Raw genomic sequence first — 27,123 nt, 5'->3', positions numbered from 1 at the left:
AATGTTGAAGGTGGGTGGTGAGGGGGAGCTTTGTATTAAGATGCATGCTATATAAAGCGTAAATATTTCCAAATTCACACAGGCAAAATGAGTTATATTCCTTTTCTTTAATAACTTTGAACAAAACAAAGCATTTGTGAACTATATTATAACAATTGCAATTTCTTACATTGGATGGGGTGTTAAATGCCAATTTTGGCAAAGGAACAGATAGGTCCAAATAGGAATTCCATGTATAAGTAAATCTTGACCCTCTTTCAGTTCTATTTTTTTAAGAAGCGAACGGATTGGATCTATATTTAGAATAAAGGCTACAATTGTGCTCCTATGTTGCTCTTTCTTTCCTTGCTTGTTCTCCAGTTTACAAACACTGACCCCTCTGTGGCATTATTTGCATCAAGTTAAGTTTCTTGAAAGTTATGAACGATGTTTAAAGTAATGCAAAAATGGACATGCAAATTCTATGATCTGGTTTGTAGTTGCATATCTGTGTTTCAATTGTCATGTTAACCAAAGGGGTGATTAGCTTTGAAAAAAACCTCTTCAGTTCCTGTTAGAAAACAGTGGTGGGGCAGTTTAATGGCCAACTTATTGAAACTCTTAAACCTCATCAAAATAAGACACTGCAATTGAACAACTAATTCAGGCACTGCAATATTTAGAAATAAAGGAAACAATATATATTTTTAATTTGTAAGGCCTTTTTAAAAAATGCTAAGACTTAAGATGTGTGAAAATGACAGATTTTTGCAATTTGCCTGGTTAGCAAGGCAATGCTTTCATGAAAATAAAGCTATCGAGATGAAGAAGATGGATTAAAATGATGTGCAATTATGAAGCCCTGGATTATGCTCTGTTTCCTCCTGTGTTTGTTTACACATCAGATCAACCACACAGTTACTAAGAGTGACATGGCAACATTAGGTGGTATGTGTACACGCTTGGAATTCTCACATGATTAACAGATTGAGAGCTGGAGTACTGCTGCTCAGAATGACCATGTATCAGAAAACCAGGCTGGAAAGGAAATTGAAGTAAGCTGTACAGGATTCCTACACTTCTTTCAATGAACGGACAAGATTTGCTCAGATAAGATCATTGCTTTTCTATTCAACTCTGACATACAAAGGTAGGATTTTACATAATGCATGCTGTGCATATTTTTTTTTAGGAGATTGCATTTCTGCATATGCACAGCATTTATTGCTGGATGAAGGTTGAGGTCATTGGTGTAAATGTAGCTTCAATCACTTCCTTGTCCTCGGTTGTGCCTGTTCACAGTGATGTGTCACACTGTACCTGTTGGCATCCTCCTACACTGGTATTGTGCTGCTTACTGTACCAGTCGGCAACAGGGCAGGAGTAGTAATTGAGCTAGCTACCCCAGCACCCTCCCCACCCATGCCCCTTGTCAAGCTCAGGTCGGGCAGGAAAGGGCAGTGGTATTTGTTGCTGCTATCCTATCTGAGATATGCTGAAAGCGTGAAGCCAGGCAGCCATATGTTCTAAACGAAGCAAAAATACACTAAATGTTAAAAATCCTGTACACACACTGCACACATACACACCTAGTAAATGACCGAAAATGATCAGATGGTAAATATTGCTTTCTTTACAAATTATGGTAGTCACAGAAGTCTTGAAGTTATTGACCAGCTTTTATTGATCATTGGTCACCATACCATATGTTTCCATTAAGTCCCAAAGTTATTGCATTGCAGGTTATGGTAGCATAGTGGTTATGTTACTGAACTGATAATCCAGAGACCTGGAGACATAAATTCAAATCCCACCATGACAGCTGGAGAATTTAAATTCAATGAATTAAATAAGTCTGAAATAAAAAGCTAATATTAGTAATGGTGAATATGAAACTACTGGATTATTGTAAAAGCCCATCTGGTTCACTGATGTCCTTGAGGAAAGGAAATCTACCCCCTTTAATCCAGTCTGGCTGTTCTGTGACCCCAGACCCAATGTAATGTGGTAGACTCTTAACCATCCACTGAAATGATCTAAGAAGTCACCCAGATTTATTCAAGAAGGCAGCTCGCTACCATCTTTTCAGGGGAAATCAGGGGTGGACTATCCCTAGCCAGGGATGCCCACACCCCATGAATGATTGAAAAAAACACTGCACAGGAATCAGTTTAACAAAGGCTCCAGGATTTTACAAGTGCAATGTCAAATCTGATCAAATAAGCTTTAGTCAGAATTTTCTATTTATCTTCCTTGTGAAGCAGTGATGATTTTCTTGTTTGTCTGTAAGTATAAATTGTATTATTTCAATTTAGTGTCATTACCACTGTTTTCCCTCTTAGATTTTTTTCTGCTTTATAAACCATCATTTAACCTGAAATATGCTTATTACAAGAAAAAGAACCAAAATGGACCAGGATTAGTAATATGCAGTATAAATTTAACACTGCCAATGCAGCATAGAAAGATTAAAGACACGGATTGATTGGAGAAGGTTATGGGTTGATCAAGGACGATCATCCCATTTTAAATTTGAGAGAAAGCTGGCAAAATTGAAGGAGTGGCTCGGGGCCTGGAGTGAGGGAGGGGATAAGTCTTTCTACCCCCACCCCACGCCCCCTGGTATTTTACCCATTGCTTCCACCCACTCAGTTATTGCTAGCCTGTTTGCCATGAAGTCGAAAGAGCTGTAAAACACAAGGGTGGGGTGGGGGGGAACATTGAATCTAAAAATAAGAGCAGATTCCTAAATTGAGACTGTTATATAAAAAGGAAGAATGTGCAAGATTACGGGGGAAAAGGCAGGGGAATGGTACTAGATGAGTTGCTCATTCGGAGGACTGGTGCTTACGCGATGGGCCAAATGGCCACCTTCTGCATCATAACAATCCTGTGATTCTAAATGAGGAGATCCAAATGCTTCCGCAAATCTTTGAAAGGAATGAAGAGCTCATTATATATTATTTTAAAAAGAATTGAACACAGCAGTTGATAGCACACTCTTGGACAGGAGCACCTTTGTTTTTACCACGCATTGACGTTTAACTTGGTAGCAGATGTCAACCAATATTCCACAAATGTTGTAACATCCTCTGGCCAGCAGAGGATGCAAAATAGCTTGCAGAGTATTTGCCATTTTACCGTCAAAGAGTAACAGCACCATCACCAGCTCGAAGTGAACATTTTGTTGCATATTTCAATCAACCTGCAATATTATTACAGATATCTTGTATCTGTCATACAATTTGGCCATCGCTCTTTAGGTATGCATGACACATGGAAATTTGTGACACTTTTGTGTGTGATTGTCTCGAATTGTATTTTCATTAAACAGGTAGAGCATATGCTAATGCCAAGCAGGAAAACATGAAATGGAATGATTGATCCTAATGTTAAAATATAAACATCAAAAATGAGCAGTTACCAATCAGTCATAAACAGAACCAATGAAATCATACTATATATACATTTCCTTTAACTATCACTTTTTCAACTTCATTGGATCAGTAGCTCATTATATACATCACCTGAATTTTCCTCCAGGCAGTGTAGCACTGCTTCAGTTCTGCATTAAAGTGCAGCCTTGACTATATGCTCAAGTCTCTGGAGTAGGGCTTGAACCCATGAACTTCTGACACAGAGGCAAGCATGTTACCAACTGAGCCACACCTGAAATGGGTTTCCTACCTGTGACACCCATCAACTTTAGTTTTCAAAACAGCCTTTCATGTGGCATTTTATCAAAGGCCTCCTGATGTCTCAGGCTGTGACTTTATGTCCTGTCCTTTGAATTGGCATGCCACCACCTCAAAGGTTGATGAGGTGAAATCTAATTTTCAGAAGCCATTTTTCCTGTTATTTATTAAAGCATTCTCATTTGGATTCGGAAATACTTTTTCCAGCATTGACAGTTTTTCTTTATCCATTATCCATTTCTGTGTGGTTGAGTGGAAATGGCATTCTTCAGCTCTGGCATCTTGTGCGTGTGAAATCACAAAGGAGAAAATTGCCTCCCACAAATAATCCATGTGTTTTTGACACATTCCATTCATAGTCTGGCCCTTCAATCCTGTTATTCATGTCTGAATCTACAAGTTCATAGGTTTATGGGGGAGGGGAAAAAATAGAGTATTTCTGCACTACTTTTGCAGTTACCTAGTTACTGGTAACTACAACAGTGGAGTGATGGACACCCAGCAGTTGAGAGAATTGTGCTCAAATTCCAGTCTCCAGTGACAGCCACATTAAAGCTTCCTTTTGCAATTGAACGTCAGCAGCTTTTGGTCAGGGTAAGTGGAAAGGGTGTTGATGTCAGCAAGGGCTTAGGGGGAAGAAGTGAACACAAGGCTCTCACCAATTGAGTAGTAACTACATGAAGGATAAGATACAGAATCTCCCGGCTGAGAGCAAGAGCATTATCGATGTCCCAATTTTGACCAACTGGTCTGAATTCCCCAGTGTGTTAATATATGGTTTGGAAAACATTTAATGGCTGTCTACCCACCACGTGTTCTGGTCTACTGAATATAAATATGTTCAGTGTGATCACATTGTCGGGGGTGGGGGGGCTCTTTAAAGAGGCAGAAGATACCAGAACTTTTAGTCAATCCCAAAAGATACAGAGAAGTGAACAATCTGAACACCTTGACTCTAGAAGTTCTGAAACTTCAACTCTGTTTCTCTCTCCACAGATCTGCTGAGAATCTCCAGCATTTTCTATTTTCATTTCGGATTTCTAGTATTCCCGGTATGTTTTGATTTTGGCCTTGATTGAAGCCTTGTGTTCACTCCGGGGTATCTGTTACTCAGCATACACGTAATTCATATACTTCAGTTGGTCCACATAATTTGCATAATTAGACTGGGATATTGATACAGCATTGAGCATCGAACTCGGGTCAGACATGATTGAACCTGGACCTTCTTTGTCCATGGGGAGAATTTTCTCCCTGTTGGGTGGGCGCGGCTGGGTGCAGAGCCGATCTCCGCCCGTGATTGGCTCCGCGCCGCCATTTTACATGGGTAGGCCAATTAAGGCCCGCCCAGCGTGAATCGCGGCTCCCGAGGGCAGTGGGAGTGGGCGGGCGGCAGCGGGACTGCAATGACCACGGGGTCCAATGGCGACCCGGCAGCTTGTTTAAAGAGCGCGCAGGCAGCCTTGCAAAGGCTATCAACCATGGCCAGCAGAAGGGCTCCCAAGGCCGCTACTGGTGAGCAGGCCAGGCAGGAGGGCAGGTCAGCGGGGCATTGTGCCCCTCACTTCTCGGACGAGTGCCTTGCTGACCTCCCCAAGGAGGTGGCAGCACAGCTGGAGATCCCCGTTCCAAGGGACAGGAGGAGGAGGCGGCCCACGTGACCAAACGTGCCTGGGAGGAGGTGGCGACGATGCACCTGGGTTCAGTGCTGCAAGTGTTTCAATGACCTGTTGTGCTCAGGAAGGGTGAGCATCGTGTTGGCATGGGGTCACTTAACACAGCAGTTAGGTTCCCCCACTGACACCCCCCCCAAGCTCTGAATGTAGCTACTGCACTGAATCATTCACAGCATGTGACCTTCACTGGGTGGGCCAGCAGATAATGCCCATGCCTAGATCATCCTAAGAGGGTTGTGCTGAGCTGGGCTCTGCACCTGCTGTATGTGGTAGACTGACACCCACAGTACTGTTTTGGGGGCAACCTCAAGGATCTGCACCTAGGCGCAGTGCTGGAACTCCGAAACATGTCAAAGTCAGGCTGCTGACGTACTGGAAGGGGAGAAGACCACACACAATAACGCGGAGCGGATGCAGACTGGCGGAGGCCAGGCACAGTTGGTGATTATAACCAGTTATGAGTAGGAGACAGTGGAGCTGGAGAGGCACCATGCGCCCAGGTCCACTGGTGGCGGTGAGGGTGCCTGGGGGAGGTAAGAGTGCCGTGCACTGAGGTCACCATGTCTGTCCTTGCAACCATTCCACTGTTGACTGTTTAGTGATTTAAGCTGCCAACACGGGTTTACCATTGATTATGGAAGGAGGAGCGCGTACTGATCGGAGGGCCAGGCATGCACATTAACAGTGTTACAACATCAACTAATCTAATGTCCTTGTTCTTCCTTCCAGCATTACCGGAACAGGGCCAGGAGGAGGAGGCAGAGGGGCCGCTACTAACACCTGAGGGCCCAGAGCAATTAGAAGCACCAGCGTCACACCATCTCTGCCAGACAGGTACCAGCGCAGATACTAGCACCTCGGTGAGGATAAGATCGTCGGCTAGTGTCCCGGGACACGGTGGTGAGGGCACCTCACTCTTGCTTGAGGTGCAGGCGGAGACAGAGAGTGCCCATGGCACCGGCAGTCAGAGGACTGCAGGGGACCCGGTACATGCTCAGTCTGTGGCTGATGATGTGTCTCTGGAGTCATCCCTGAAACAGCAGATGCTGGAAATCCAACAGGGTGTGTGAGAGGATCTGGCAGAGATACATGAGGCTATCTGTGGTATGGTCTCCATAATGGAGGAGTCCATGTGGAGCATCAGCAATGCATTGACCCTCATGGCCGAGTGCAATGCCTCCCCCATGGAGAGAGTGGCGACTCTCATAGAGAAGCTCCTCCAGGAGAACAATCAGGGCTTCCTGGGGACGCGCTTGGACCTGCAAACCCTCACAGCGACTATGACCTCAGCTGGTCAGTGTCAGTGTGGGAGATGGATTGGGCACCAAGTAACCCAGCTCAGTGCCCATCCATCAATGGTGAGCATGGAGGTCCGAAGCGACCTTACATTGGCGCAGCAGCTGCCTGTCGTCTCTGTGAGCTCCTCTCAGGGCGCTCCGGATGAGGGTAGCAGCTCCTCTGCCCCTCTGCCAGTGACCATGGCATCCGATGAGGCTGCGGCGACTGGGGAGATGCCAGCAGTGGAACTGGTCACTCCCTCCCAGACGCGGCCAGCACAGACTCCACAGGCCAGAGGACGCTCGCCAAAGTCATCGAGGCCAACAGGACAGCACAGTGCAGGCTGTCTCAAATGCCAGTGCCAGCGAGGGGGGAGCACCTTGACGTTGCACCCGAAAAAGTAAACTTAGGGCACCTTAGGCACACCACAGGCTTCTCACTGGTGGTTTTATGTTGCCCCGCTATTAGCTGATTATAATTTGGTGTGCTGCTCAACACCTTTGAACTAAGTCTCTTTTCTGTTTTATTTGTTACACTCATTGAATGCTTCATATGTTAACATGGCTCAGGGTGATTCCTTACTTCTGCAGGTGGACGGGAACCCATGATGTTATGAGTGTCTTGTTTGTCATTGAGCTTTATTGACACTGCACATAGTTAATGTTCCTAACCAGGCAGATGTTGCTCTCAGGTATCGAGGACGGAGTCTGTAGCCCTGGCGTGTGTTGGAGGTCCATCTGTGGTGGGCTAGCTGAAGGTTCATTGGATTAAAGCCTCCCAGGTGTCCCTGCCTCCCTGGAGGTTGCCCGGGTCAGTGTCTACCCCCTCAGCGTTCTCCTGACCTTGCTTGTCCTTGGACTCACCACTGGAGTCATCGTGTGCAGACAGAGTATCTGCGTCTACATCTTTTTCCTCCACTGTGTCCCCCATTTCCAGCGCCAAATTGTGGAGAGCACAGCATGCAACCACTATCAGTGACACACGATCTGGGGGGTATTGGAGTGCGCCCCCTGAGCGGTCCAGGCATCGGAAGCGCATCTTGAGAAGACCAATGGGTCTCTCCACCACAGCCCTTGTGGAGGCGCGGCTCCTATTGTACCGCTGCTCAGTTTCTGTTCTTGGATGGCGGAGAGGCGTCATGAGCCACCTTCTGAGGGGATAGCCCTTGTCGCCCAGCAGCCATCCATCCAGCTGAGCCGGAGCACTGAAGAGCCTCGGCACCTGGGAGTGTCTGAGGATGTAGGCGTCGTGGGAGCTGCCTGGGTACCTTGCACAGACTTGTAGAATCAGCATCCTGTGATCACACACTATCTGCACGTTCATGGAGTGGAATCCCTTCCTGTTGACGAAGGCACCGGGCTCACCTGCTGGCGCCTTGATGGCCACATGTGTACAGTCTATAGCACCCTGGACGCGGGGGAAGCCAGCAATGGCCACGAAGCTTCTGGTTTGCTCTGCCAGGCTGGCCTCATCCGTGCAGTAGTGAATGAAAGTCAATGCACACCTGAACAGAGCGTCTGTCACCAGCTTGGAACAACCTGACTGGGAGACCCCACAAAGATCACCCACTGACCCCTGGAAAGAGCCGGAGGCATAGAAGTTGAGGGCAGCCATGACCTTCAATGCCACTGGCATGGGGTGCCCACCCACACAGTTGGTGCATACCTCAGGGCCTATCATCTGACAGATGAAGGCCACTGTCTCCCTTGAGAGATGGAGCCTCCTTCGGCACTGCACCTCAGACATATTGAGGTAGAGGCTTTGCCGCCTGTATACCCTGGCAGCAGGATAGTGGTGTTTTCTGTGGCTCCTTCCGCCTTGCACTTCCTGTTGGCCCTGCGCCCCTTGTGCCTGCGCCTGTCCTCCCAAAGGTGGCTCCCCTAGAGGCTGAATATGGACTCCTGGCCTCCTCCCCCTTCTGACCCTCCCTTCCTCCTCAGAGGAGGTACCTCCAGTGGAGAGCACAACTCCCATTCCCAGGGTAAGGGAAGGCTTCCTAAAATCAGCAAGGCCCCAAGAATGATGTTTACTCCAGAGTCCTTATCTGAAGCCTGTTATTCCTGTCCAAGCAGCTGTGAAGAGATTTGAAGTTGTCCTGCTCAAACAGGCAAGTAGGAGTAAGTTTAAACATTAAATATCTACCAAAGACCACTCGCGACCCCACTCAACCCTCTTATCCCGCCCGTGGATGAGGTTTTTAAAAATGCGGCCTACCCGCCTGCCCATGCGATCTGAAGATCGCACAGGCCCCGAAAAATCACAGTCTATTAGTGGCTCAAGGGCCTTAACTGGCCCGTTAATTAATGGCAGGCACGCATCGGAGATCAACGTGTGCCCGCCCACTGAAATATTGCGATGGCGAACGGTGACATTGGGATGCATGTCCAACGTTACCACGAGCCAGTTTATGCATTGGCATGTGGGACCCGCCCCCACACACCGATGTCAAAATTCTGCCCCATGTGATTTACTGCCCCACTCAGTGCAGGCATCAACTGTGGTTTTATGGGACTGCACTCTTGCACCTTAGCCAGAATCATATGAGTTCAACCCCACTCCAATAATTTGGGAGCATAATCCAGGCTGGCGGGGCTGAAGGAGAAATATGCTATCTTTCAGATGAGATGTTAGAACAAGGTCTTATCTGTCTTTTTGGGTGTATATAAAAGGTCTGAACCACTGAGAGGCTGCATACTTGTACTTAAACTGGCTTATAATAAATAACCCTGTTATCTTAAGAAATTAATTGATCTGGCATGCAGTACATTATGCAAGGAAGAATGTTGCCTATTTAAAACAGAGATGAGGTGAAATTTTTTCACTCAGAGTAGTGAGTCTTTGGAACTCTCTTCCTGGAAATGCGGTGGAAGCAGAGTCTTTGAATATTTTGAAGGCATAGATTCTCGGTTAGCAAGGGGGGTGATAGGTTATCGGGGGTAGGTGGGATGCAGATTTCAGGTTACTATCAGATCAGCCATGATCTTACAAAATGGTGGAGCAGCTCAAGGGGCTGAATGGCCTACTCCTGCTCCTTATTCGTATGTTTGTAATTTGTGTTTCACTCTCTTTCAGCCTCATCACAAAGGTGGATGACCACTGTTACCTCATTGTGTAAACTACCTTGTGACATCCAGCAAGCCAGTAGCAAAAGTACAACTGTTTGACACAAAAGGACACCAAATAGACATGGTCCTGCAGTACACTCGCTCTGTCTTAAAGAAGATTCTCAATGGGGTTTTAAGCTGGTGGAGACTGATGTTGATGGTACTGACTTCCATTACCCTTCCAATTTTTAGCACTTAATATTGCCACAAAATAATTTATTAAAATAGATTTTATCTCCATCTATCTATCTGTCTCTGTTGAGCTAGCCAGTTATTTGCTTATCTCAAGCTGGTAATGCACCTGTATTTATGTGTGCAGAATGCTAATATAGTAATATTACAAAATGTTGTATGCATATTATTGAAATGCAGATAGAAATGTGTTTCATTAAATAGCAGATTCATAACATGACCTCAAGCGATTGTCTAGCTCAGTTCCCTCTACACCTGATACGAATTGAAAGTCCCCCAGGGAACTATACTGGACCCTCAGTTTTTCACTATATTTGTAGATGACTTGGAAGAGGGGATGGAGAGCTGTTTCACTAAGTTTGCTGACAGTACTAAGTTAGGTGGTACAGTAACTATGTAGATGGGTGAGAAAACTTTAATGGGATATTGATGATTAAGTGAGTGGGCAAAACTGTAGCAGATGGAGTTCAATTTGGGAAAGTGTGAGGTCACCCATTTTCAACTTAAGACAAATAGATCAGGCTATTTTCCAAATGGCTAGAAACTAGGAATTGTGGAGGAGTAGAGAGATTTGGAGGTCCAAACACAGAAATTACTAAAAGCCAGTGAGCAGGTAAGCACAAAGTAATTAAAAAGTTTAATGAAATGTTTGCCTTTTTCTCAAAAGGACTGGATTACAAAGGAGTGGAGATTATGTTCCAGCTGTAGAGAGCTCTAGTTAAACTCCATCTGGAGCACTGTATTCAGTATTGGTCACTGTATCTTCGGAAGGGTATATTGACCTTGGAGCAGATGCAGTGCATATTCATCAGAATCTTACCTTGACAGATTGCATAGATTGGGCTTGTGTTCCCTTGAATTTATAAGATTAATGGACGATCTAATTGAAGCATTTAATCAAAATAGTTGATAGGAATAGAGAGGAACATTTTCCTCTGGTGGGGAAGTTCAGAACAAGGGGGCATAGCCTTATGATCAGAGCTAGGTTGTTCTGGGATGATGTCAAAAAGCATTTCTGCACACATATGACAGAATTTTCCCCCCATTGGGGGGAAGTTGATGGGCAGGCGTGTGCAGGCGCGCTTCTGATCAGCGCCCCCGATTGGAGGCACGGCGCCACTTTATGTGGGTGGACCAATTAAAGCCCGCCCAGCGTGATGTCCGCAGGGAAGCACTATGCGCTCCCTGTGCAGGCGGGGTGAGTGGGGGGAATCCCTAAAATTGAGAGTGCGCTCTTTCGCGCATGCGCACGAAAGAGTGCACTCATCTCCCTGAGGCTAAGTGCAGCCTCAGGGAGATCGCCTCTACTTTCAAAAATATTAAAAATAGAAAAAAAAAAATTCCCTTACATGTCCCCTTATGTGATACTGTCACATGAGTTGGGACATGTTCATAATTTTCAAAAAAACTTTATTAACATTTTTAAAACCCTACATGAAACCTCATCCCACCCATGGATGAGGTTTCATGTCTTTTCTACCTCCCGCCGGGGCTCCTGGCCTGCCCGCCAACCTTAAGGTTGGACGGGCACGTCCACTAATGACTTTAATTGATCTGCCAATGGCCTCAGTTGGCCACTGACAGGTCAGCGGGTGCGCAGCTGATTTTGCTGAGCCCCCGCCTTCCTGAAAATTTATATGGAGCGGGGTGACGTCGGGAGTTCCCCACGACATCATCCCATGTCATTTTACGCGTCGGCAAGTGGGCCCTGCCCCCGCTCGCCGACAGTAAAATCCTGCCCATTGGGGAGTGGAAATCTTGAACTTTTCCTTCCAAAAAGCTGAGATGGATAGATTTTTGTTAGGTCAGGGTATTAAAGGGTACAGAACTAAGGTGGGTAGGATGGGTTAGTTCACAGAACAGTCATGGTCTAATTGAATGGCAGAACAAGCTTGAGGGGCTGAATAGCCTACTCCTGTTCCCATGTTCCTTTGAATGTCTTTAACTGTTAATTCTCTTCTACCATACACACAGCCAAAACTGCACTTAACCGGATTTAGGATTGAGCCTTTTTCCTACATGACAGCAGCAGTGAGTATTATTTTCTCTTGATAAGGCAGGTTAATGTAAATTAATAATTGTGTTGAGCGTTTTACATTTTATAACTTGCGGTTAGATTGTAATGAAAAAGATCAAAAGAAGCGAACATCTCCTCATTGACATTGTGATGTGAATCACCTGGTAACAAGGTCACCAACTATTCACTCAGTTTGAGCTGCCTGTCACAGAACAGTCCATTAGGACTTCAACCAATTTACAGGGAGTGGAATGTGTGGGTGGTGGGGCTCTCAGTTGAAACATCTCAAAATTGTTGCTGTGCAAGCTCCTTCAATGGTAATGTGTGTAGACATATTGTGTGTAGATGTAGATATATTGTGTGGTGCTGTGTATCAAACAAAACAGATGGTCTGTGTAGAAGAGAGCTACTGGTATCTATAGAATGAGGCCCTGACAAGTGTCAACAACCTTCAGCAGACAGGTGAAAAAATGACGATTGACTTCTGACATGGTCAATGAGCATAACCTGGGCACAGGGAAGGGAAGAGGCAAGAAATTCAAGAAATAAGGACATCAATTAAGAACATAAGACAAAGAGGCAGGAGTAGGCCGGTTGGTCCTTCGAGCCTGCCCACCATTAAATAAATCTTCTATCTCAGCTCCACCTTCTTGCCCTATTCCCATATTCCTTAATTTCCTCAGTAACCAAAAATCTATTGACCGCTTGAAGTATCAATGTAAACCATTCTCTTGCAAATGTTTGCATTTACTTGTTTCACTTCAGACAGTAGCCATTGTTTTAAATTGCTAATGCCTGCACCAATGGAAATAGAGAACTTTCCTATTTCTGAAACAAGTTAATGTGGCTCCCCATTGACTTTTGTCTGGTAACACATCAGTGGAGTGAAATGTATCTTAGTTTTGACAGGATTCTGTGTTTACTTAAATAGAACAGAAGGTGTAATATTATGCATCATCTCAAAGCTTAGTACAAACACAGATTCTAATAATGAAAAGCAATGTCAGATGCTAACTGGGTACAATTGGTCATTGTTTGCATTTGTCACTAAGATAACTATCTGGAATTTCCCTAGACATGTGACTCTGAGCCCTAACACGTTAAAAAGTGAAGGACCACAAAACACAATGATAGAATTGTTTAAAATTATGGAAAGGCAGGGCAAATAGAAGCAGCCTTTTTCCAGCATTTGAGTGGTCGAGAACAAGAGACAATTAGGCTCCAGATTAAATGTAAGAAATTTAGAGCAGCAAGAGGAGAAACTTCTTCACACAGGGAGGCTGGGAATTCAATTCCAGGGTCATTAGTTGACACAGAAACTTTATCCACATTCCGAATTAGATTGTATTGGTGGTTGAAGAAAAAGATGAAATAGGCATATGGGCACAGGTCAGGTAGATGTGATTAAGAGTATTTTCTTGTGTGGAGGGTAAATGCTAATGGAGACTGGTTGGGCTGAATTGGCTGTCTCTGTGCTCTAACTTCTGTGTATGAAATAATTCATTCTGAACCCTAACATTCAGTCAACCACAATGTAAAACTCGCATCACATGCATCACATCACAATTCGATTCAGCTCATCCTGAGTCTGAAAGAGGATGAGAGGTTGAACACAGGTAGAATTTGCCAATCCAAGGACTCTGTTATTGTCCAGAATCATTACTTGAAATAGGTAAGTACTCTATGCTCTCTGCTCATTATATTTAACTTAAATATTTATGCTCATAAGATTTGTCAGATTATTTTATGCATCACAGTTCCATTGAACTGTACATAAATAGTTACTGTAGCTGCAAATTCTCTGGTCTGCTTTAATATTCTTTCATTTCTGACGGAAGTGTTAAATATGGCACATCGCTAATCCAGTAATCAGAGTGCCACAGAAAGTAATTTTTAGGGTCATTGAATCCTACAAGAGCTGATTACTGAAATAATGCAACTTTCAGACTGTAGAGTCACGACTTAATTATGGCAACTGCTAAGAAATGGTTAAAAGAGGAGATGGCTCCATAAAATACCCCAAATTTATAATTAATAGCAAAAAATCATGTACAAATGCTTTTTAAAAAAAACATTGTGAATGTGGTTTCCTCCTTGTAAAAGATTTTATTATGATACCTGAGGACACTTATTTTGCATATTTCATCTGAATATGAAACCTCAATAATATACGAAAGCTACCAAGAATAAAACACGACTAGCCAAAATTAACTGAGAACTTTTAGGACTAAACAGCCATGTGACACTGTCACTAGTTTTTAAACAGTTTAAATAGATGTTGTCACTAAAAATAGTAGAAGAAAAACTATTTTTTACATCATTAACACTGAACATTTCTGATGTCAATAACTCAATGTCATGTTTTACTCAGCAAGCCATGAATTAAAGGCAAGGACATGTGCCTTATAGATCAGTAAAGGACAAGAAATGCTTCCCTAGTCTAGCATCCAACTGTTTTGGAAACCCCGAACACTGTATCCCTAGTGAGTTTGTTGCAGATATTGCAGTACCTTTTTTCTTTAGCCAGAATATACCTTCTGGCATCTATCCTAACTTTATAATTCATGGTTTATATTAATGACCTCTGGTTCAATATTTAAAAAGAAATATGGAAGATTCACCTTTTCTAAGCCATTTAACATTTTCTAAATAACATTTTATACATACTTTACATGGTTAGTTGAGGGAAGATGAATTTATTTTCTGAGGAACTGATTAAGATGTGAATATTTACCAAACCTGACCCACCCATCAATGAAATGATGTCAATGGAGACTAATATTGGGCTGGTGTAAAACCAGTATTTTTGTGGGTTTCCTTCCCAGTGAGTTAAGTTACAATTGCTCCATTGTGTCTATTCAATTTCATTTGAATATTGGATTTTAATTGCACTTGGGAGCTGTGGATTCTGATTCTAATTGGTGAACAACAGCTCTGCCAGTTGATCTGTGACAAGCCACTTAGTTAGAGAAGCTGCACATCTCACACCAAGAATTGAACTGTGTTGTAAGAGCTGGATTTAGAACTGCAGATGTTGCATAAACATAATGCACCTAAAATGGAGTCCGAATATTCGCTCCTAATACTTTATTTGTCTAATGGCTAATGGCTGTACAGACTTCAGCAAAAGAGACCACTTTCCTTGGCCATTGCTGTAGAAGTGTGCTACAACTGTAGCATTTGCATCTCCTTTTCCACTGATTATTGAAGCATGATACAACTGCTCAGTTTTATTGCTGAAAAAATAGACATGTCCAAGCTTTTCGTCTTGCACTCATCAGGACACTTCACAAGGATACCAATATAAGGGGAAAACAACAATTTACACTGTATGTGAAGAGAGTGCTGATTGGTTGGTAAGTGGACTCTGATTGGTATTGTCGTTTCCATGGAGAATGTACCAGTGATGGTGACTGACAGTTAACTGCCAAGCATTGTTTGAAATTTAAACCAGGCAGCTTGACCCTAATTGGTCAAGGTATTCCGCTGAGGAATGAGTCAGTGAATGGCTGTCACTTATTCTGTTTAGCTGAAACAGGCGCAATGCGTGAACATGTTCTTTCTGTCTGCATTAAGAACAAGGCCCTGTGCCTTGATATATGTAGCTTCCAGTACATGCAAATGCTCAGTTTTACTGCATTGCTCATTACACAAAATATAATAAATCATTGACAGGCATGCAGCTTACTCTTCCTTAGCCATCAGTACTTACCCCTTCTTTCTCGTGCACTGTGACTCATTCAATGCTAGCTCATCAGGCTCACTAACTGCATTATCTGGAACGTTAGAAGGTGTGTAGTTCGAGCCTTTAGTGAGAGGCTGCCGTCCATTTCTGCTCCTGTCAATACTCTCAGACCTACATATGGCAAACAAGGAACAAACGTGAGAGCGTAGGCTCCAGAACATATCTTCAACTAGAGCTTGTACTACACTTTGCTAAGTGTGTTATGTTTATGTGGGTATGTGTGGCAGTAATTCAGAAGCAGGTCAAGATGCAATTACTTTCCTTGAACGTTATTAAGGTATGTTGCTTTTCCTGTCCCTAATGCTCTTGTAAAGAAGGATATTCATGACGTAAGGAAGTCACAGGCTTGAAATTTTTGAACCCTCCTTTAGTTCAGGGTAGCTTCCTTACATGTACAATCTTAATGTGTTAGCAAAGAGCAGACTTGACATCTTGTAACTTAAAGGAACATGTACACTGGTTCAGATATGTGCCCAACCTGCAGCTTATAGTTAAGTGAGCAAGCAGTTAGGTTGTGTGCAAATAATTTTATGCACAAAGCCTTTGAAGATATGTCACAACTGTAAGTTGTAACTTCTATTTATGCCCAGCTGGAGTATGTATTATAAGCAATGAGAGAGCTATAAGGTTGAGGGAGCATTTGCAGTAAATATGTAACAGGTTCATGAGTAAGAATTTATGGCATGCAGACTTGGGCTATCTGCCAAAAATTGTATGCTTGGGTAGTCCTAACATGGCGGCTTCCCTAAGGTATGTCATCCTATGCATCTGATTCCCAGTCCTTTGGAAAGAGTTGAGTCTTGGTCATCTTCTGCCTGGTGTGCTGTGCTTTCACGTGGAATGGCAAACAGGACAATCCTCAGCAACTCCATTTTACCAATCATTAAACAGGAGATTCTAATGCTGCACTCTGCTGCCACTCACTCACCTGCTGACTCAGTTTCCTGGTTTCGTGTATGTTTAAGCTTCCCATAGATTTTTCATCCATTTTGATTTTTTCCCTTTTGAAAGGATTTGGAGAGGCTAAAAAATGAAATTTAAATCTTTGGGGGGAATTTTCCGCTCCTGTTGGTGTTGGGCGTGTTGGGCGGCGTGAGCGGACAATATGGCGAGAAGGTCAAAAATCGGTTTTACGCCGTTGTGAAACCAGTTAGCAATTGTCCGTGGTATCCATCAATGGCAGGCCGCATTTCCCACTGCTGCACGTCAGAAACCTAATTTCAATGCTTCAGCATCTCATTATAAGCCCTGCTCACTGGAACCATCCCCCCCACACTGGATCATCTGGGCACACTGGCGTTTCACAACTGTACATAAGTGAGGTGCACTGAGCGAGCTGCACTTCATTTGGGACTTTGAGGTTTATTTGGCCACCTTGTTTCAGGCAGCACTCGCGGTCATCAGTGCCAGGCTTCGCAGGCAGCACCACATCACTTTTAGGGGGGCTCATGGGCAGGCCTCCACCTACCAGACCAGCCAAAAGGCAGGGGTAGCTTTTCAATGGCTGGAGGGCTAGCGCTCGCATGGGGAAGGGGGGGAGAAGTGAGGGAAGAGGCTGCAGGACGAGGGCTGTACTGGGGAAGGGGATATCCCAAGGTGTGTGTGGGGGCACATGTTGATCTGTGCAAGTGGCCTCAAGATGGCGAGGGCTGAGGAAGCAGTCTCCAGAGGAGATGAGGCCAGATGGAGATGTGATGGTGTGTGTGAGAGGGTGAGTGGTGATGTCCCTTGAGCTGGCAGTGAGTGAGATACCAGTGAATATGTGATGGGCTTGTGAGTGTGTGAGTTTCGAGTGATAAGGTGGTTGCCTTACCCTGGTGGCACAGATGAAATCATTCATCCAGTTTCTGCACTGGATGGCCAACCTCTTCTATGCAGCGTTGGCACTGACCACCACTGCCACCACCTTCCAATGTGCATTGCCTGCCCTCCTCCTTCCTTCTATTTCTTTCTCCCTTCTCTCCAATCCTTCTTTAACACTGAGACAAAACTTAAACCTTTTGCTTATTGACTGATCTGTGTTAACTTATATTCTCCACTATTCTGAAAGCAATTAACAATTCATGAGATTTTGACAGAATGCCAAATAATTCTTCCCTTGTTGGAATAGAACTGCAAATTTACAATAATATTCCAAAAAGCTCAAGATTGCCTGGTAACAGCACACTGTTAATGCTAACAATAATAAGGGAATTCAGGCACAGCCTGTGTCTTGTCTGATGGTGAGTAGTTAAAGTATGTACATTGGAATTTAAAACCAATTAGAGACATTGTCTATAATAGAAACACATAATTCATTCTACAATTAATAGAATAGATAATGACAAAATTAATATAGCAAGAATTTGCTTTTTATAAGTCACTTATTTAACCGACATACACTGCAGTGCAATCAACTGAACAAACAGAACAAGATATGTTTTCAATTTGAGTTCAGTGACATAATTTACAGTCACACCCTATTAAATAGTGTACAAGCCAGTTTAAAAGCATGCTTTTCATCTCAGTCTAATCCGCTGAACAGTTCCACACTGCATACTACTGCACAATATTATTCCTGCTTCTTTAATGTAACACAGGCATCATTTCATGTCATCAGATTGGCTTTATAAATCATCTATCTACTTCATGTTCAATCTCAAAGTTACACACGCTAATAATTTTGAAGTGACAAGGAAGTCTTCATATGTTGATTGCTTTTAACAAACAAAAGCAGATCTAGCACTGGGATATTTTGCTTAAACTAAGATATGTTAAATCAGGTAGCATACCTGTATAAAAGCAAGATACTGTGGATGCTGGAAATCTGAAATAAATAGAAAATGTTGGAAAACCTCAGCAGGTCTGACAGCGTCTGTGGAGAGAGAAACAGAGTTAACATTTTGAGTCTGTATTACTCTGCTTCAGAGATAAAGAGAAGTAGAATGGTTGTAAATCAGATGAGTTTAGATTTTAACAAAGAAATGGTAATCCATCTTGGATTTACACCTTTTGAATGTGTGCATATGTAGACATAAGGAGCAGAAAATAAATAATGGAAGGGCATATGACAGAAATTCTTTCAGAACTCAGCTTAAAGAAAAATTATCTTCCATCTCTTATTAGGCTATAATCTAATAGACAGGTCTCTCAATCGCTGAAACAAATGAGGTTTCTTCCTGTGCTCATTGATTGTTGGCATGTGTTGGTGAAAAGTGTTACTCATTGTTTGCATTCTTGACAACTGCTTTGCCTAAAGGTCGAGTTTCAAGAGCCAACTCCAAATGCAGCAACAAGGCAACTATGTGCAAGCCTCATGGTCCCCTTGGAATCTCAGCACGAACAAGCAGGTCTGTTTCTCGTGAGAAAAATACCAACAGAAACCAATAACCCCAGTTAACAAGGTCAACATTAGGCTTGCTGGGACTAACAACCTTTCCATGTTCTTTGACATCAGGTCACATTAGACTTTGTTGCAGAATAGTCAGATCCTGAAGTGAGGAGTTGAAAGTGGAGCCACTGTCAATTGAATCCATTTATTACTTTTAACAATCTGCAGCATTAACTCTAACAGTTAAAAGCAAAATCTAAAGATAATTTAGAGGCTGCATACTGGCACGAGGACCCCCAAAGGGAGCACGAGCCATAGAATTGGCACTTTAGACCTATTTCTGACCCACACTCTCTTGAACATGGCCTCCCAGCTGGGAGAACAAGAGAACAAACAGAGAATTGTGAAATGATGTATTTTGACAGGAAAATGAGGAAATGCAATATAAATTATAGGGTACGTGGCCTCCCAGCTGGGAGAACAAGTTCAGTGATTTTACCTAAAATGTCAAGATTTCAACCTCACGGTGCAAAAGCAAAATACTGCGGATGCTGGGAATCTGAAATGTGAGCAGAAAGTGCTAGAAACACTCAGTGGGTCACATAGCATCTGTGAAGGAAGGAACAGAGTCACACATGCTGCCTGACCTGCGGAGTATTTACAGCATATTCTGCTCACGTATATAAAGTTTGATAGGTAATTGATCCCTTCCTTCCTGTGGGGCTAGTATGCAGCCTCTGTTTATTGCCTTCCTATGACAGCACGTAGTGTTACAATGTTAATCATTTGAAATTCTTGAATGTTACTTTTAAAAATGTACCTTCACATTGCTTGTTTCATATGCTATATTCTGAGAAGGGCAAACATTTTATATCCATCACCATTAGTATTCAGGCCTGATGCTGTCATACATGTATTTGTACATATTATTAAATCTCCGCTTCATGTATAGCGATCCCTTGCTATCAGGCCACAGTTCCAACAAAAGACTGAGTCTGCATATAGAAAGCACCTTTCGCATTCTGAGGATGTTCCAAAGTCCTTAACAGCCAATGAAGCATGTTCTAAATTAATTTGCTGTTATAATGTAGGAAAACGTGGCCAGCAATTTGTGCACAGCAAGCTCCCACAAATAGCAAATGAGAGAAACGACCAGATGACCTGTTTTGGGTGGTGTTTGGTTGGAGGGGAAGTGTTGGCCTGGATACTGGAAGGAATGACCCAGGATCTTTAACATCCACCAGACAGGACCTTGGTTTAATGCCTCAGCTGAACGATAGCACCTCTGGCTATGCAGCACTCCCTCTGTAGCAAACTTGAGTGTCTTTTTTTTATATACTCGTTCATGGGATGTGGAGGTCGCTGACAAGGCCAGCATTTATTGCCCAAGCCTAATTGCCCTTGAGAAGGTGGTGGTGAGTGCCTTCTTGAACTACTGCAGTCTGGGTGGGATTTAATCCTGCGATTCATAGATGTTGCATGAATTAGCCTGTTAATATACTGAGGCCACATGTTAGAAACCACAGTGCACAAAACATATTGTGATAAGGATTACCTGCCCAATGTCTGTAAAAACTGCATGAATAATTTCAAACCATTGTTTGTCAAAATATATAGCTGGACAATGAGCTTAGTGCAACATTACTTGCATTGTCTATCAGGACCAATATTGTTTCTTTTCTATTCATTCATGGAATGTGGGCATCACTGGAAAGGCCCTCTTTTTTGGTCCTTACCTAATTGCCTTTGAGAAGGTTGTGGTGAGCCACCTTCTTAAGTACAACTAAATTGCTGGCTTGCTACACCATTTCAGAGGGCAACTAAGAGCCAATCGCTGTGGGTCTGGAGTCACATATAGGCCAGATCAGTTAAGGATGGCAGATTTCCTTCCCAAAAGGACATTAGTGAGACAGATGGGTTTTTATGACAATCTGATCGTTTTACAATTTATTTAATTAATTGAATTTAAATTCTATCATGGTGAGATTTGTATTAACCAGTGTGTCCATCTAATTACAGAAGTAAAATATTACAGCTACTGGAAAACTGAACTAAAAACAGAAAATGTTGGAAAGACTCAACAAGTCAGGCAGTGTCTATGGAGAGAAACAGTGTTAACATCTCAAGTCAAATCATAGCTGAGGGACCTTGAAACATTAACTCTGTTTCTTTCCATAGATGCTGCCTGACCAGCTGAGCACTTCCATCATTTTCTGTTTTATCTCTGGATCATTAGCCCAGGCCTCTAGCCCAGTACATAACCACTAGCTACCATTAGTCCAGTACATAACCACTAGCTACTGTACCCACTGCCTGGTTGCTTTTGCCAGTCTCTTCCATTCACTTATGTTTGATTTAATGTATCTACAGATGGGGTGATTCCGGAGTTCATTAGTCTGCAAGAGGAGTGTAAAGAGTCAAGGAAGAGAATTGTGAGGATTGAAAATGACATTGAGTATATTAGATCAGAACTAGCCAAACTGCAGACGGAGTGGGAATACAGGCAGCACCACTTACTGACAGAGTGGAGTGACTGCAAGGAACAGGTAAACAAACCATTTCTCCTCTCCTCCTTTGAACATTTTTCCTTAATTGAAAGTTATAACCAACACTAATGGCCAATGAAACACAGACATGGTAGAGTCTGTCAGATGTGCATATGCCATGAGTAACAGTGAGTGACCTACATCATATTCTGAACTAGCAATTTGCAATCCTTCCCTCCGCATACATTTCATCTACATCCACAAACATGGACACACACAACTCCACATCTACATATGTATACACACACAGGCCACACACCTCACACAGATTCTCCCACTCATACACACATTGCATACAGATCTCAAATGCTATCACTAAGAGCATAAATTTTCCCAAAGGGTCGGTGTCCTCTCAGCGGTTGGAAATGTGTGTGGTTAAAATGCACAACTGGCCAGTGGGACCTCCGCTTTGATTTTAAGGGCAACAGGTCATGAGTAAGCTGCCGCCGGGGTTGCTGTCCAGTGTAAACTGGCTCGACCAGAGGGTCAGCAGCCTCACCAGCGCCGTCAGGAATGGTGGCCACTGCTGAGGAAGTCAGCGGCCCTGTAGCCTTCACCAGTTAGGCTAAAGAAAACTTTTTAAAAACATAAAAATTATACGATGGTATAACAATACACATGGTGAGTTGGAGAATTGTTGTTTTAGAACAATAATAGTGTTAGCAACTTAGTGTGATGGGGGAAGTGTTACAGAAAGCATGCATAAAAATATAGGAACAGGAATAGGCCATTTAGCCCCAAAAGCCTATTCTGTCATTCAGTTAGATCATGGATGACCTAAACCTTAACTCCAATTATGCATCTTGGTTACACATCCCTTATCTCATAAAAATTAATCAATCTCAGTGCCATAATATGCGAAGCTTTTAATAGAGAATGGACATTTTATTCTACTATTTGTTTGCCAGCTGCAGTTATTACATGGAGTGGTATTAGCCAGCTTTAAGCTGATGATGTGTGACAGATTTCACACTTAAGCTTTACAAATTAAAGATTAAAAAAAGTGCATTGGAAATTTCAAATTAAAATTGGAACTGCTAGAAATTTAGATCAATTAGCATTTAAAAGGAAAAGATTACTTAATATTTCTAGTGATAATTGATCTCTATCACATCTCACCCAAAGCATTTTCTTCCAAATGCTGACTGACCTTTTTTTTCTGCCTTTATTAATAATAATGTGATGGTATGATCCAATAAACCTTACATTAAGAATAGTGGATTACTAGGAAATAACAAAAGGAAGATGATAGTAAAACTAGCAAAAATCTGCTGTTACTAATTGTATTCTTCAGATATGTGTTGAATGCAGTGAGCAGACAATGGAGAGAAAGGATTTGGAGCATCAGTTGAAGTACAAGATGCCGAAAGTAGTAATCCAGACTCAACATGTCACATGCCGACAGAGGAAAGATTATACAGTGAGGGATGAAGTGGACCATGCCTGCAGTGAACAGGTTACACAGACAGGTAGTTCTCAGTTAAAAGATAATGATAGCGGCTTCCTCATTTCTGTACGTTTGTAGAAAACCCACACTGGTCCCAACATGTGGTTGTTTAATATGTACTCCAATGCAAACATACTGAACTAACACTTCCCTTGAATAAAGTGATGCATCTGAATCAACTTGCAAATGATGCATCTGAGTCACAAGTAGGTAGATCTTTAACATTATTTTTATGCAAACACATATTATGAGAGAGTAAGCGAAGAATGTTGAGTTCCTTTAATTCAATTTGACCATTAACTGCAATATTTCTTCAATGCTCTGATCTTGTGTCGTTAGATTGGCTATGCATATCTCACCTCATAATTTTATATTCAGACAGAGCTTTTGTTGAATGAATCTGAGATCCTTGTGGTTCTTGTTTGAGAAGCCAGAGTGCCTCACTAGTTTTATATGCTGGTATGTATGGACCGAGTCAATACTTTAAACAATCAGCATTTCCTGTTTCAGGACTGTTCAATAGTAACACTGATTTCTCAAAAAATTCAATGACCGGAATCTTACGTCAACTGGGGAAGCACGTGCCCGACCTGAACGCATGTTAAACTGTGCGAAATGGCGTCGGGTGTGCATCCCAACATCATCGCACATGCGAGCAGTATTGAGGTCGGCCGGCACGCACGGGTGTCAGAGCTGTGCCTGCCGACAATTAAAGGGTCAATTAAAGCCATTAAAAACCCTATTGTCCACGATTTTATGTTGCCCGTGTGATTTTGCGCTTGTCGCATGAGCAAAACGGGCAGGCGGGCAGCCCCCAACCAAGGACGGGATGAAATAACTGGGTCGAAATATAATATAAAAAGATATCTGGGGACAGCACGTGGATTCCAACTGAAGTTGAACCCCTCATGTTTTGAACCCACCCAGGATTACAAGTATCTCTGGGACATACAACGCTCCGCGGACTGCTGTTCTCGTCACATCCTGAGATCCACACTCAGTGCCATGCGCCGCCATATGAACACACTCGACCTCTCCCTCCAGCAGCACTGACGCAACCTATTTCTAAGCTGTACTTGCCCCCAGTTTCATTTTATTCTTCATCTCATCCAACGCCTCAACAAAAAACTTTGTCTCTTTCTACAAATATATTTTTCTTTTCCCACCTATTTTTAAATTTATTTCGATCTATTGTTTCATCTCCAACTTTTAGCCCATTTCGATCCCTTCCCCCCACCCCACCCCCACTAGGGCCATCTGCCGCTAGCTTGTCCTGCTTGCTACCCTTAATGTCCCCAATTAGCACATCCTTTGGATAATATCATCACCGTCAACACCCCTTTGTCCTTTCGTCTATGACATCTTTGGCAGTCTCTTCTTGGCCTCCACCTATCGAGTTCTACCTGTCCCACCCCCATCAACCAGCTTATATTTCATCTCATTTCTATATTTTTTAGTTCTGATGAAGGGTCATACGGACTCGAAACGTCAACTGTATCCCTCTCCACAGATGCTGGCAGCCCTGCTGAGTTTTTCCAGGTATTTTTGTTTTAGATTTCCAGCATCTGCAGTATTTTGCTTTTATCCTGTTTTTTTATTATTCATTTGTGGGGTGTGGGCATCACTGGATAGGTCAGCATTTATTGCTCATCCCTGGATGCCCTTGAGAGGGTGGTGGCGCTGCAGTCCATGTGGTGTAGGTACACCCACAGTGCTGTTAGGGAGGGAATTCCAGGATTTTGACCTAGCGACAGTGAAGGAACGGCGGTATATTTCCAAGCCAGGATGGTGAGTGACTTGGAGGGGAACTTCCTGGCAGTGGTGTTCCCATGTGTCTGCTGCCCTTTTCCTTCTAGATGGTAGCGGTCGTGGGTTTGGAAGCTGCTGCCTAAGGAGCCTCGGTGAGTTTCTGCAGTACATCTTGGAGATGATACACACTGCTGTCACTGTTCATTGATGAATGTTTGTGGAAGGGGTGCCAATCAAGTGGGCTGCGTTCTCCTGGATGGTGTCGAGCTTCTTGAGTGTTGTGGGAGCTGCACTCATCCAGGCAACTGGAGAGTATTCCATCACACTCCTGACTTGCGCCTTGTAGATGGTGGACAGACTTTGGGGAGTCAGGAGGTGAGTTACTCACGCAGAATTCCTAGCCTCTGATCTGCTCTTGTAGCCACAGTATTTATGTGGCTAGTCCAGTTCAGCTTGTGGTCAATGGTAACCCCCAGGGTGTTGATAGTGGGGGATTCTGCGATGTTAATGCCATTGAATGTCAAGGGGTGATGGCTAGATTCTCCCTTGTTGGAGATGGTCACTGCCTGGCACTTGAGTGGCACAAGTGTTACTTGCCACTTGTTGGCCCAAGCCTGGATATTATCCAGGTCTTGCTGCATTTGGATATTGAGGGCTTCAGTATCGGAGGAACCTCAAATGGTGCTGAATATATTGCAATCATCAGCGAACATCCCTAATTCTGACCTTACGATGAAGGGAAGGTCATTGATGAAGCAGCTGAAGATGTTTGGGCCTAGGACACTACTATGAGGAACTCTTGCAGTGATGTCCTGGAACTGAGATGATTGACCTCCCACAACCACAACCATCTTCCTTTGTGCTAAGTATGACTCCAACCAGTAGAGAGTTTTCCCCTTGATTTCCATTGACTCCAGTTATGCTAGGGCTCCTTGATGCCACATTCATTAAAATGCTGCCTTGATGTCAAGGGCAGTCACTCTCACCTCACCACGGGAGTTCAGCTGTTTTGTCCATGTTTGAACCAAGACTGTAATGAGGTCAGAAGCTGAGTGACCCTCGTGGAACCAAACTGACCGTCAGTGAGCAGGTTATTGCTAAGCAAGTGCCGCTTGATAGCACCATTGATGACCCCTTCCATCACTTTACTGATGATGGAGAGGAGGCTGATGGGGTGGTAATTGGCCAGGTTGGATTTGTCCTGCTTTTTGTGTACAGGACATATCTGGGCAATTTTCCACATAGCCGGGTAGATGCCAGTGTTGTAGCTGTTCTGGGATAGCTTGGCTAGGAGTGCGGCAAGTTCTGGAGCACAAGTCTTCAGTACTATTACCAGAATATTGTCAGAGCCCATAGCTTTGCAGTATCCAGTGCCTTCAGCCATTTCTTGATATCATGTGAAGTGAATCAAATTGGCTGAAGACTAGCATCTGTGATGCCGGGGACCTCCAGAGGAGGCCAAGATGGATCATCCACTTGGGCACTTCTAATTCAAGATTGTAGCAAATGCTTCAGCCTTACCTTTTTCACTGATGAGCTGGTCTCTCCCATCATTGAGGATGGTTATATTTGTGGAGCCTCCTCCTCCAGTGAGTTGGTTAATTGTCCACCACCATTCACAGTTGGATGTGGCAGGACTTAGGTCTGATCCATTGGTTGTGGGATCGCTTAGCTTTGTCTATCACTTGCTGCTTATGCTGTTTGGCACGCATATCGTCCTGTGTTAGAGCTTCACCAGGTTGACATCTCATTTTTAGGAATGTCTGATGCTGCTTTTGGCATGCTCCCCTGCACTCTTCATTGAACCAGGGTTGATCCCCTGGATTGGTGGTAATGCTAGAGTGGGGGATATGCCGGACCATGAGGTTACAGATTGAGGTTGAGTATAATTCTGCTGCTGCTGATGGCCCACGGCACCTCATGGATGCCCAATCCTGAGTTGTTAGATCTGTTTGAAATCTATCCCATTTAGCATGATGGTAGTGCTACATAACACGATGGAGGGTATCCTCAATCTTAAGACGGGACTTTGTCTCTGGACTGTGCAGTGGTCACTCCTACTGACACTGTCATGAACAGATGCATCAGCGGCAAACAGGTTGGTAAGGATGAGGTCAAGTATGTTTTTCCCTCTTGTTGGCTCTCTCACCACCTGCTGCAGACCCAGTCTAGCAGCTATGTCACTTAGGATTCAGCCAGCTTGATCTCTGGTGATGCTACCGAGCCACTCTTGATGATGAACACTGAAGTCCCCTACCCAGAGTATATTCTGTGCCCTTGCCACCCTCACTGCTTGAGCAGCTGAGGGTAAGGGGGGAGCAGTACATGCAGCAGGAGGTTTCCTTGTCCATGTTTGGCCTGATGCCATGTGACTTCATGTGGGCC

The 27,123-nt window shown here is 43.6% G+C and overlaps 1 protein-coding gene across 2 annotated transcripts in view; it reads left to right on the top strand.

The window, feature by feature from the left end:
* The first annotated feature begins 968 nt into the window (after positions 1-968).
* The window catches only part of LOC144695889 (uncharacterized), a 58,356-nt gene continuing 32,201 nt past the window's right edge, over positions 969-27,123 (top strand). Inside the window, exons 1-6 of one of the 2 annotated variants that reach the window (XM_078566962.1) lie at positions 969-1,129; positions 9,701-9,892; positions 11,899-11,955; positions 18,925-19,015; positions 21,367-21,542; positions 22,837-23,011. In XM_078566962.1, coding sequence (XP_078423088.1) covers positions 9,815-9,892; positions 11,899-11,955; positions 18,925-19,015; positions 21,367-21,542; positions 22,837-23,011 — 577 coding nt within the window. In that variant the 5' untranslated portion in view covers positions 969-1,129; positions 9,701-9,814. Of the gene's footprint in view, positions 1,130-6,079; positions 6,185-9,700; positions 9,893-11,898; positions 11,956-18,924; positions 19,016-21,366; positions 21,543-22,836; positions 23,012-27,123 lie in introns of those variants that run through there. The other variant, XM_078566963.1, reaches the window with a different exon arrangement.

Source organism: Cetorhinus maximus, chromosome 21 (assembly GCF_964194155.1).
Source record: "Cetorhinus maximus chromosome 21, sCetMax3.hap1.1, whole genome shotgun sequence".
NCBI classification, from domain to species: Eukaryota; Metazoa; Chordata; class Chondrichthyes; order Lamniformes; family Cetorhinidae; genus Cetorhinus; species Cetorhinus maximus.
The sequence above is the reverse complement of the archived record's forward strand: the minus strand, read 5'-3'. Positions and strand labels throughout refer to the sequence as shown.